Source organism: Rhopalosiphum maidis, chromosome 2, assembly GCF_003676215.2.
Source record: "Rhopalosiphum maidis isolate BTI-1 chromosome 2, ASM367621v3, whole genome shotgun sequence".
Lineage (NCBI taxonomy): Eukaryota > Metazoa > Arthropoda > Insecta > Hemiptera > Aphididae > Rhopalosiphum > Rhopalosiphum maidis.
In genome coordinates this window covers 68,629,701-68,643,858 of record NC_040878.1, presented here as the reverse complement: position 1 = coordinate 68,643,858, position 14,158 = coordinate 68,629,701, and the positions used below count along the sequence as shown (strand labels likewise).

Genomic DNA, 14,158 nt, shown 5'->3' with positions numbered 1-14,158 from the left:
ACCTACTTTTTTAACGTTAAAAAAACATATTTATTATATAAAGAGAATAAACAATTATTGTGCTATTGATAATAATATATTATATGCTATGTATGTAAGTAAAATAATTTGTTATAAACGATACTCGCCGTGGATCATTTATTGAAAAAGGAAATATAAAAATAAAATAATAATAAAAAAAAAAACGTTTCTGCTTTCCAACAATATCCGTTTTAGTATCGGGCAGAGGTCATGAGCCGGCCGATAGATCCATACGCACAAATAGAGGTACCTACACACACTCATCGTTCGCGTATACATCACCATATATACCGGGTATATACCTATATGTTCGGCGTACGTATTATCGTCGTCGTCGTCGTCATAGCAGAGAAGCGGAGAGTCGAGTAAGTATCGTATCTACCGGTAACGATTTCAATTTCTATAAAAAAAAATACACACACACACACACACACACTAAAACACGACGATGCGTGTATATTGTAAAACCAGTCCGACAGAAAGATTGAGAGAGAGAAAGAGAGAGAGACGCGTAGACGGACGGTTAGACACAGACACGGGCTGTGCACCACACTGCAGGAAACGCGGCGGAGAAAGAGAGTCCGCCCGTCGTGTAACCGGTCGAACGTTCAATTTCATTCACAAATCCATCGACTTTCCCCCTCTCCCTGGAAAATATGAATCCACCTCCCAACCGGCCCCTGCAACAGGTTCCCCCCCGCAGACGTGTCTCGGAGCTTTACCCCCCCGTTGAGGCGTGCGCGTGACTGATACTCGCCGGGCGGAAAGCGTTATTCATCATCATTGCCCGGCAATAAGTGGCCCAGTAGAGGTGTGCGTGTATATGTGTGTGTGTTCATGGTGAATGTGTGTGCGCTCGCGCCAAAAAGTCGAAAATGCCGGCAAACCTCTTATCGCGGCAGCACGGCACCCCGTACGACAGTCCTACGCGCGACGCGTGAATCTTGTTTAATCCTCCGAAAATAGCGAACACGCGCAGGACACCGCTACAGTCGGAATCCTTTTAACTTTTCCGAACGTTTTATTATTTTTATTTTCTCACTCGCCGCTAAATCGTATTGGTTTTACGTCGACGGCACAGGCGTTATACTATTATTATAATATTATTACAGTATATAATAGTCAAATCGCATAAAATTTCGTGCGCGATGATTGCCAAGATGCGGTGCTTGTTTGTAGTTAACGTGCTGGTGTTGAAGATCGTGGTCGGTGCTGCCGAAATACCCAACGGTCAAGCACCGTGGACTCACAAAGACACTGGTGAGTATCGATTTCAATATTGTTGTTTTAAAAACCATTTCTGGTTAAATCCTTTAGTGGCCGAGTAATATATGTATATATATATACACGAACGAATATAATATTATCTACGTCGTTATTTTTATTTGTAAACGCAATTATAGATTTACGACAAGACATAAACTAGCATACACACAACACACATTTAAATTGAAAAGTTTTACGTTATATTTACTAACAATTCACGATAATAATACCTTTTTAACCATCACTATACAATATACATAGATAATAAACTAAAATTACCGAGGGAAAATATGAATACTTGTAGTGTAGTAATAGTTAGATTTAGTTGTTAAAGGGTATAAAAACTGTCAGAACAAACGATTAACATTTTGGTTGTAGATACGTGTAAAATTATGACTATCTCAAATATTATATTATTATATAAATTATAATGACACTGCTTAACATTTCCATAAAACCGGTTCGTCGATTAGTATTATAATGTCAACTAGTACTAAATTTTATTAAAATTCATCACGACACGAATATATTTTCTAAATTAATATCCTATAATCTACTTTGAGAAACGTTTAGGAAATGTTTAAATTTGTGAAAATTAAAAAGTATCAATTCTCCGTTTATTCATTGTTATATTATTTCAATCAATATAAATAAATAAATAAATAAATTGATCTTGTCATTTTTGAATACCTTAAACAGTTTCAATGACATATAAAAGTAATTTTAATGATCGAAATTGAATTACACTTGTTCGTTTATTGCTTATAAAATAATTTATATGTGTAAATAAAAAAAAAAAAAAGACGTATTTTTAGAAATTATAAAAGATAAGTACTAATACGGGATAATGTTGATTAGATATCTCATCAAAAATATACTTAATCTCAGTATATACAATGTACGAATTTGTGGTTGAAAGAAAATGTCTAACCACAGATGAAATTTAATTTTTAATGAACCTTAGGGTTCACCGGCTTGACCGTCTTTAATAATTTTATTGTGAATTTCAAACTTGATTTCACTAAAAAAAAATATACTGGCCTGAATTTCAATTCACGAAGAATATTAAATGTAAAAGTTTATCAAATGCTATGTATTATTTTATTTTATTTTAAGTTATAACCTTTCGTATTATTAAACCTATTTATTTTTACTTTTACTTAATGAATCATTTTATATTGAAAAAGTGAACATGAAATATTATTTATAAACTGAATACAATATTACAAAAACAAATGTGTAAAATAAAAAATAAATTATAAAGAAATATTATAATAAAGTAATGTAATAATTTCAATACTTCAATAATTTTTACGTTAAATTAAAACTTTCTTATTATATTATAGGCAACAAAATTTATAAATTTCTACCATCTATTACTCGTCGTTGAGCTTAGTCATTTTTAGTAAGCGAATATAACAAAATAACCACCTGCATGAACAGGTACAGAAATGAAACCATAACAATATACGTAGTTCAATTTTTTAAGAAATATATTTATAATAATACACTTAGCTAAAAAATGTAAAAATTTAGAATAAATATAATTTATTTTGAGTAAATTACATTCAATTAGTTTAAGATATATTTATTAGTCTATAGATAGGTATACATTTTCATCGAGAAATATTTATGTACCTATTTTACAATTATGCATAGGTACAAGTTTACAACTACGTACAACTAATGATACGCATATTAGAATAATTAATTTATAATATGTATGCAGTATGGTATTTAGATAAACCGCTGGCTTTTAAAATAGGTAATGTATAAGAGGTGCCTACTGCTATAAATTATAATATAATCAGCTGTCGAAATACTTGAAGTTCAAAAAAAGGGTAACCTATAAATAATAGTTATCATTAAATATTTCGATTTTTAAGGTATCGAAGTTTTTTTATAAATTAAAAAATATTAATATGCGCATACTACTAAATAACCATAGTAGTTTAGAAAATAATGCTTAACTGAGGTTTTATGCAAATGGTGGAAATCATATGAATTAAAACCTAACAAAAACTATTATATTTATTTATTATTATTTTTATACTATTAACATTTAAAACCCTATAATATAGTTACTCTTAAATTTCAATAACTACCACAGGTACATGGTTGTGTGTAAAGAAAGTGAAAGATCAATGACCAGTCTATAAAACTGAATCATCAAACCAAGAATTTATTAATGAAAATTGAAACTTGTTAAACAGCATAATTAAAGTTAATGAGGATTTTTTTTTTTTGAAATTGGTTATCTAAACATTCATATGTATTAGAAAATAAACAATACAATCTATATTATTTGCACAATTATTGAACATTTTAGAGTTGACACACCTTACTGTAAAATAATGCATCGATAATTTATTTTTATAATATTTATTATTTAAAATCAGAAATACTTCGATCATTTATTAAAATAATTACAACAATTAGAAATTATAACAATTAATAATCATTTTTAAATTATATTACTCATGTTAGGTTATTTTACAAAATATAATAATTTATAATATGCCAGTTTTTGAGAAATCCGAGATAAATTAAATATTAATCAAATAACTTTTTATGTTTAAATTATAGTTAATAAGACTCTTAAATGTATTTTTATTAATTTAAATGTCAATAATTTTTAAAAATTAGTTTGAAAAATAAATATTAATTTTTATTGCAATTGTAAGGTAATTGGCCTAGAGACCATTTATAAAACCAAAACTAAAACCTGCAACTATACAAAATGCTATTAATGGATATATGTGAAATGTAAACATATGCCATTTATTTTTCTTATTGCGTCTATTATAGTTCACAGATAGTTATTTATTTATTTATTTTTTTAAATAACAAATATAATGCTTTTCAAAACACGATATTGGTTGGTACTCGTAAGATCATTGAAAAAGAGTGCAAACGAACTGTGAATGTGTACAGAGCTACCCACGGTAATTACAAAATAATTAGATAATTAAATCAATAAGAATTGATTCTACAAGGGAAAAATGTAAGAAAAAAAAAAGAGACAGTGATAGAAATTAAGAAAAAAAAAAAGCAAATACCTATACGAATATAAATGATCGTACAATCGTGATAGGTTTTTATTATAATTATAGGTAATCGATAGCTGAAAAAATACGTGAGTTATTCGGTCAACATTCTTAATGATTGCAGTGCACGGTTGACGACGAATCAATTAGCTGTCGAGTATAATTATTATATATAGAATATAGATAATACGCAATGCGCTGCAGCCTTAAACCCCAGTCAGAAGACGATTTCGATAACTTTTCTAACATAATATAGATGCGTATACTTCATTGTACTTCGACGCGACTTGTCTGCAGCCCTGCAAGGTATAATGATATCTATTGTGGTACGATTAAAATTTTAAAATATATATCATATCACGTAAGTGTTTCAAGTTTTTAAGTAGGTTTTAGTATTGTATGTTATATATCGTTTACGCACAAAACGTATTTAGCCAATACTGACCGTATAGTTATCGCGACGGTAAATGACCATCGGTGGTGGGTCACGGGCGGCTTCTTTGACAACTTTCACTGCGCGCGGGAACAAACTCGACGTATGCCCAGACGTCCGGTGAATAATTTCGCTCGGATATTACACGTACCTATCTGGCTATGTTTATATAGACTCGGCAAACGCATATGACGAATCCACCGTGTACCGAAAGAAAAGCTATTTAGGTAAGCGTTTGATTGAAATATTAATAAAAATCGATTGTTAATATGATATGATATAATAATATAGTTTTATATTATTTATAGCATCATAATATATTATTATCATATATTCGTATCTATAGTAAATAAAGTCACACGCCAGTATTTGGAAACGTGACGGACGGTATTTTATTAATTTATCAAATATCGATAATAATAATATGTGAAGGATACAGAGCAAAAGACGCTAACTTGAGCTTTTGAAAACCTGTTTTTTTTATAAATATAGGTTTAGTGAACAACGTTTGACAACTCAAAGCTTACAATTAACTAATTAAGTTCACTATTTAAACAGCCATACTACTAAAAGGTTTTAACCAATACAATTTAAAAATGTATTATTTAATAGACATAGAAATAGAACGTTTCGATTTTTAAATATTATAGTCACGTCATAGGTCTCAACCATTTAACCGAGTTTTGATTTCATTAAATCATAATTTGATACTGTATGTAATTGGTTTTTTGTAAAAAAACGCTGATAATCATTTTTTTATTTTCAAAATTCGATTTAAAAATAACGCAACCCTCGTAAATGGGTCGTCCTGTCCACTCGCTGCGTTCTACAAGGAAAATTGCAAAGACATTATAATTGGGGGAGTATATGAATAATATAACGCAGGAAACACATGTCCCGAGGGATCTTACATATTATTATATTATGTGTGCAGTTCGTGTGTGTACCACAACCACAAGTGGTCCGTGTGGCCTAAACGCGTAGGTCGTAAACTAGAAATCAGATAGTGGCGCGGATTTCTGTAATTGATAGCTCCTTCGCGCGTCTAGACCGTAATTCCACGCGCATATGTGTACATATATTATAATATGTAAATTATCATTACGGTTTTTTTTTTTTTTGATTTATATTATTTCGTACACACGTACGTTATATATTATATATACGATTGGTGTGCGAGATGTGGCGATGAGGAGAGTTGGAGTGTCGGCGATATGAATAAAATCCCCGGAGGAGACCTCACAAGTGGGAAAATACTGGTCGACAATAATTATATAATAGTAATAATATTGAAATAGAGTTTGTTTTAATATTATACTCGTACATATTGAAAAAAACACGCCACAGCGGCACACTTGTGGACAGGCAATAGATTAGGGTTAGAGGGGATTTTGCACACCTCCCTCATGAGGGTTTTGTGAAGATGGATTTAGTCGTATGCATAGTAAATATATATAATTTTAATATTCGGGTATATCGCGGCATATACAGCGATTCAACAATAATTAAATTGAAAATTCCATCGATTTAATTTGCATGATACTATAGTATTATTATTTTTAACTAGAACATGTCCACTCCCCCTGGAAACTTTACTCGGATACGCAGTGACGTTTATTGCTTAGATGAGTTTTTTTTCCCGCCTAAAAGCAAGAGTAAATACATACGCGCTCATATATTATATAGAATCATACCAGTATAATACTATCACGTACCTATCGCGATAACCTATATACGTACCTAATACCTATAGTGTATACTCGTTTTGCAAATCAAAAAGGATCTTCCTAGAGCACATACATATTACATTAAGATGTCCATGTATTAATATTGCAGTGTTCGATGCCGACCCGCACGATACCGCCATCATTTAATATAATATAATATAAGAACTCGTGTCACGTTCTGATGTTCAGGCAAATACGCATTTATCAATGACACTATTTTTTTTCGCTCCAGTGTATAGGCAATTATTATTTTTATCTGTTTATTCTGAGTTTTATCATGACTACAGCGAGTTGCGTGCCACTACCGCGGTAATGAAATTCTGATATTTTAGGATTTCTGTTGGTCGGACTTAATAGGAAGACGACGAACGATGATTAATTGAGATCAATTTCATTGAAAAGTGATACATGGTTCGAATTTGTAAGGCTTTATTTTTTTATTTAGTGTATAAAAATATCAAAATAAATAAATAAACGATAATACGTCATAAATAAAATAATTCAAGTATATTTTAGAATTAATGAAAATAATAATAATAAAATTATTAATATTGTTAATGATATTTATTGTATAATTTAACCAGTTTAGAAATATATAAACTAAAGGTTAAAAGCTAAAATATTACTTTAGAGCAAAAAAAAAAAATAACAAAAGAAATTCATTATTTTTAATTATCAATTTTTTTTTTTCAATGATTTAATTAGTTCACATAAATTTACATTTTTATTTTTATAAAAAAATATTATCTTTTTTATTACTGGTTCTTCTTTATGTGCAGAATAAGTATTCTAATTTATATAGTAATAGTTATAAGTAATATTACTAATTTAATTAGGTACTATCATAAACTAAAATTAAATTAAAACAATTAAAATAGTTTAAATAAATTATACATAAACACATAAATATTATACTAAAATTAATTAAATAAATGAATAATTATTGTATGTTAAGTATTATGATATCTTAATAAAAGAAAAAAAATCGAAAAACATGCTAATAGAGTCTAAAATATACCTAATTAATAATATTTTTTTTAAATAAAAATTCAAATCGATCACATCGAAGTAAAGTTACCATTAATAATTACTTTATCATTATATAAAATCAGCACATACAGTATTATGTGACTTGCTTTAAACATATTGAGTAGGAGTGAAAGCGAATTATTTATGTTCACTCAAATTTGTATTCCTAACACCTTAACAACTTTTTTAAATGTATATAATCATATCCAATTTGAATTCTTGACAGATAAAAAGAATTGATTATAAAACAAATTAGCTCTGAGTGAAGAAACTGAAATCAGGAATTTAGATTTTACTTTTTGCTATTAATATTCACACCTAGATTTGTATGATAGATCATTATTTATTTTATACGACAGTGATTTTTTTTTTTTAGTTTTTGTTTCAAGTGAAACGTTTTCTGAGTTCTTGAATTGTCAATCATTTAAAAAAACATTGAATTGTATTTTGTTTCAAATAAATATCCAACTACTGCACTACTGTCCCTATCAATGAAAAATCATTCGATAGTATTATAATATAGGTCATAAATAATGGTTTAAAATGTTAGGACAATATAACTGCAATGTATTTCTAAATTTGTAAAAGTAATGAGTAAATACAAATCAACCAACTCTCTATTTAATATATTATTTAAGTTTTATATTGTATGTTTTATTTTCATGCATATTTTGCGTGTATAATTTGTAACTCATAAATAACTGCCATATTTACCAAACCAATAATTATAGGTGTAACCAAACAAAACCATCATAATTAATCCCAAAATGTTTTCATCCTCGATAATTAGTATTCCTGTACGGGTACCTAGCTATTTTGCCGAACGAATTTAGTTTTCATTCGGACGAGAACGATAGACCTATATACATAGTATAATAGCATTGACTTATCATCTATTAATGAATAATTTTGCTTAAAAATAACACACACACACACACACACACACACACACACACACACACACTTCTTTGTACAATTGGTTAGTGCAGTTTGATACACAGATCCTAGACAAAAAGAAAAAAACTGATAAGTGTGTATAGACTTGACGTGGCTACGCGATTATGTGGGAGTCGTTTGTAACGCGTGCTTTTTATATACAGGTATATAATATAGTTGAACATAACCGAAAACTTGCTTCGAAATGTACACTACTATGTATGTAGCTGCCACAGATGGTGAAAAAAAAAAAGAATAATAATAATCGTCTTCCTGGTGTTTCTCGTCAATCCGTAAACGGTAAAAAACTACAAACAATAAGTGCACACACATTCGCGGCGGCACGTGTACTTAAACACAACCGGCGTACATATATATATATATATATACTCGACTTATAATAACATTAAAAGCGAATCGGTTTGTGACCGGTCAAAAGAACGTTTATTATTCTATATTTTACTCGCGTATATGCGTAGTATTATGACTGCGGATAGACGGCGGAAGGTACATATACCTACATATAGATAGGTAGATATAGCGCGGTTGCGACCCCCCGAGGCACGGTCAGTTTTTTTTTTTTTTTTGGCGGCAGCGATTGCGGACCACCTAATGGGCGTACGGCGGGATCACTAATTTGTGGCGAGCCGGCGGAAACGACGGGAAACTAGTCCCAATAGTACATTATATACATATCTATACTACCTATAGTGCCTATGCACTATGCGGCCGGTAAATATATAGGTTACAACTTGACCGAAAACGTTCACATGCACACACGCACACACATACATATATAGAAAATCGTAAACGAAAACCATATTTATAAAGACGGTACGTCATATACGTCTTAAAATGGGCGTGTTGGTGGAAAAAATCGTATTTTCGTCCACTCCTACGTTTAGATGCTGTAGTAAAACTATATTATTTGACTATTCGTTAATTTCAAAAACAAACTTTTGTTCTAAAAAATTATATAAACATCGAAGTAATACAGCCAGGGTATCGGTATATTATTTAAATGGTCACCGAGGAAATAAAACGGTCCGGGATAATCACAATTTTAACTGTCCCAGTCTTAAATTTAATTTTGGCTTTATATGGTATATTATTATGTAACCGTTAAATTGCCGTTTCACTAATAATTGGAAAATGTTGATATCGTATATCAATTGACCATTGCATGGTTATTGGCATTTATCGCATATGTAAATATATAACATTTTTTTAAATTTATTTTATTCAGAATTAATAAAATCTGTAAATATTTATTTTCACAACAAGCACAAACGATTTTTAAATGTTAATAAAATAATAAAATAATTATATAACACAGAATTTTTCCCATCCAAAAGATAATATTTTATTTTTTAAATAACATTGCAGCATCCTCTGCAGTATTGTGTAAAATTTTGAACAGTCGTAGTACAGTACTATTATCGTTTATGTAGCGCATGTGTACACAAATACTAAATGTAATCACTAATCAGACTATGTTAATATATAGCCAGATCGACCACACCCGTGCGCAGATCTATTATCTAGGTACGAAAAATGATGAAGATGATTGAAAATAAACACGATTAAAATTTAACACAAATTTATTATCAGGATACCAGTGCCATTTATTTTGATAAAAATTAAGTATACTTGGAAACACGATGTTGTCTAGTTGAACTAATTTAATCCTTTTTTAAAATTTAAACAAGTATTATATTTTTACAATTTTCTTTTACAGTATTACACTGCTGAAAATATATATTTTAATTTAAAATTTACAAATTTATCTAAACCAAAAAAATAATAATACTTATCAAAATGTGTCAGTTATAATATATATTATATTATCGTATTATCTGTTTTCTCCGTGAGGTGTTTCTAATCATAAATACAGTAATAGCTTTGGTCTTAAATCTTATTGTACATTTAGTATAAATGTACACTTCTCAAACGGATTTTAAGCCTCATCGTCATAAGAGTAAATTAATTAATATTATTACAAAGTAAACAAAAACTTTGAAAGACTATTTATAATATTTTACATAAGTTATTCTAATGATATATAATTTTATAATTTGCAGTTTTAGATAAATTACTTAAAAAAAAATAAAAATTAATAATTAAATTATGTTTCTCTTGTCACGACATTAATTACTTTTAGACTATACATTTATGACTTAATAATTCTCGACTTTTATCATGGTTCATTATACTCTTGGATATTTGAAAATCGAATGTATAGCATGATATTATAACGAAGCTAAATGTATCCAAAAATGATCGTTAATGCTGCAGCTAATAGATAATTAATTCATGAACTTCTAAATGATTATAATACAATTTTGATTTCATTTCATAATTGACTGTATCACGTTAAACCGTATACTATTTGCGGGTATTAGCACAACAGGCAAATATTATAATATAAATCGAAAATCAACGAACGGATTAGATAGCCAAAGAAATATATAAATATTATTCTATGAAATTAACACCGTCACACGTATAATGGCGATAGTAAATAACTATAATATTATAAGTAAGAATAAGCTCCAGTTTTGAGTGTAGGTTTTACTCGGTTTTGACTTTGCCGTGTAAATATTTATCATTAACTGGCCAGCGGTATTTATAAACGATGGGTATATATACCGTATAAATCACCGATACCATCGAAATAACATATACGACTTAAACGACTGTGCAAGCGCGTGGGTGTAAAAATTCAAAATAATATACAGTATCGGCGATGCGTCGTTATACGCCGTTATGAAACGAATCGATTCCGTTACGGCAATTCGAATGTTTATTATTATTATTGAATTTAATACATCTAACGAATTGCGTTTGCTCTGTTGCAGGTGCAACGTCCGCCGGCACGACGATGACGGACGGCCGAAACGTGATCTCGCCGCGGATGGACTTCGAAGAGTGGACGCCGTTGGGCCGCGGCGACCCGCTTAAAAACGACCCGACGTTCGACTACCTGCCGCCCGTGCTGGACCGGGTGCACTATTGGAAACCACCGCCGCCGGCCACCAACCGCGCGCACTACTACTCGTCCGCGTCCACTGCGACGCCGACCACACCGCCGTCGCAGGTCGTTCACGGCGGTTACAACCGACGGTTTTTCCTGACGGACTTCTCCAAGAGGGAACCGGTGGTCGCGGCTTACGCGGCTATTAAGCGGCCCCCGCCCAGCAACAGTCTGCTGCAGCCTCACCACCATCACCAGCACAATCACCATCACCCGCAGCAGCAGCAGCAGATCCAACACCACTTGCAAACGCTACAGTCGGCGCCCGCGGCCGGTTACCACTACTCGATGCACCCGGCCGCGCCCGTGCCCAGGACTCCGCTGCCGATGCTCACTCCGCCGCCGTACCAACAGTGGCCGTCCACCGTGAGCGACGTTCAGCGACAGTCGTCGATGTCATCGTCGTCGTTGTCACCGGACGTGCCGGGAAACGCGGCGGCCGAGAGCAAACAACCGCCGCCGACCATGGTCCGGGCGCCGACGCGACCCGCCTCCCCGTCGTCCAATCATTTAGCTGTCGTCAAGGCGCTGTTGGACGACGAAGTGGACCGGACCGCTGTCACGACGACCGGTGCCGCGATCACGGCGGCCGTCTGGACGACGACGACGATGCCGCCACCCGTCACTATGACCCCGCCGCCGCCGTCGCAAACGGCCACTTCGATGACCGCGGCCGTTCGGACCACTCCGTCCGTGGTCTCTTCGGACCCGCTGTTCTCGCATTACAGACAGTCGCCGGTCACCGGCCGGCCCATGTACCTCATCATACAGGGTCACTCGAAGGTCAAGACTTACGGACCGGCCAGCAAGGTGGACGATCTGAACGCCGCTCCGGCGATACAGGACCACAACCATATCGGCAGCCAACCGCCCGACGAACCGAGCCGGAGAAAACGCGACCACTACTACGGTTCACGTCGATGAAACTGCTAATCTTCGGTACCCGTTTTTTTTTTATCGGCTCCGCGAGAGAAGGCTTTCCCGACGGTCGTATGGCACATAATTTAATACACGACGCGACGTTTTTGTTAGAATATCGTCGGGTTTGCCGACTCTGCGCTTCTCGGTTTTGTCCTTTATTCGAATAATTCCAAATTTTACGTTTTATTTAAGGTAGTCGAAGAGTGTACAGTCCTTTGGCGATACGCTCTAGTCCCTCTTTATCAGTAATGTATCGACAGCAATGCTTTGACGCGGGTAACGTAAATTGAATCCAAAATAGTGGTTTCCTGTATTCGTTATTATAATACTTCATTATGTATTATTTATTCCTTAATAATATTATATGAGATAAATAAAACACTGAAAATTTGAAAAAAAAAATAAAATATTATCCATAGTATTTAGTTGAGTACTAATTATACACGTCGCTCGGACAATTGTCATACATTTATTACCAACCAATGTTATGTTCTATGTATATTAGTATCGATTTTAATATAAATGTATAACGTATTAAAAATGCATTACTCATAACCATAAGGAGAACTGTATCAGAAATCGCTTGTTCTATTTTAATTTTCGATGCGCCAAATATTTAGAGAAATCACCTGCTTAACTATTATTGAACCGTAAAAAATAAAAGTCTTCACTTAAAAACAAAGTTTGTCGTTCTACAAATCAAAACATTCAAAACTTCAATACGTAATATTTGATAAAAAGATAAAGCGATGTACGAACATGGCTGGTGAATCGCTCTGTTAAATATATATTATATATGTAATATATAACATTCAGATACGTTATTTTTTAAATGATGATCCGCTTCAAATCTGTAGATAATTATTTCGGTGTTGCTTCAATGCAGTAGTAAGACGACATTCCGAATTCCGATGCCATTGCTTGAAAATCGTATACCTACTATATATAAAATGACATTTGGTTTCAATACTGCGGTCAATTTAATGCATAGATGGATCAAACCTTACAAAAATCGTATAACCAATCGTGTCCGAACTGAGTATGACTATGATATATAGTTCATTAATTCTCAATCGAAACGCCAAATCGTGGTTAAAGGATTTTAAAAATTGCATTAAAACATAAAATGGTAATCGACTAATCAAGTATTTAATTTCTCACTACTGTATTATATGTATAACTCGATACTACCACCAAACTTAAAAATGAGGTCACCAATTTTAAATTATCCAATGGTCATAAATCATAATATTACGATATAATAATGGTAAATGGTAACATTTGAAATATTTGTACTTTATAAACATGCGTTAATTTTGAATCTTGGTAATCAATACTGTAATTTCGGATGCATTACTTAATATAATATGTAATGTATAATATATAATAGACTTGATTTTTAAAAGTCAGTTTGAACAGTTTTCTATAATAACGAAAAGAAACCGATTTTAGGGCGACACATATTATTTATACTTAGGTATTACATATAATATAATATTCATTAATTATTGTGTTTAGTCAATTCATTATATTATTCATTATTGATTAATAATTACCAAAACTAATGAAAATGAATAATTATAGTTTAAGTATTGTACTATAATATTTATTTATCTATAGAAAGTAATTTTGTCTAGTTTATAGATATTTACCAAAGATTAAAAGAAAGTAACATTATACAAGTTAATTTTACTTTTTAAGGTAGTATTAATAATGCGGTTATTGATTTATTGTAATATTACGA

At 32.0% G+C, this 14,158-nt stretch overlaps 1 protein-coding gene across 1 annotated transcript; it reads left to right on the top strand.

Moving 5' to 3' along the window:
- Nucleotides 1–818: 818 nt before the first annotated feature.
- LOC113552187 (mucin-2) lies at nucleotides 819–13,867 on the top strand. Its single transcript, XM_026954927.1, has 2 exons — nucleotides 819–1,281; nucleotides 11,318–13,867. Exons 1-2 carry the CDS (start codon nucleotides 1,170–1,172, stop codon nucleotides 12,415–12,417), a joined length of 1,212 nt encoding a protein of 403 aa, XP_026810728.1. The 5' UTR covers nucleotides 819–1,169; the 3' UTR covers nucleotides 12,418–13,867.
- The last annotated feature ends 291 nt before the right edge of the window (nucleotides 13,868–14,158 follow it).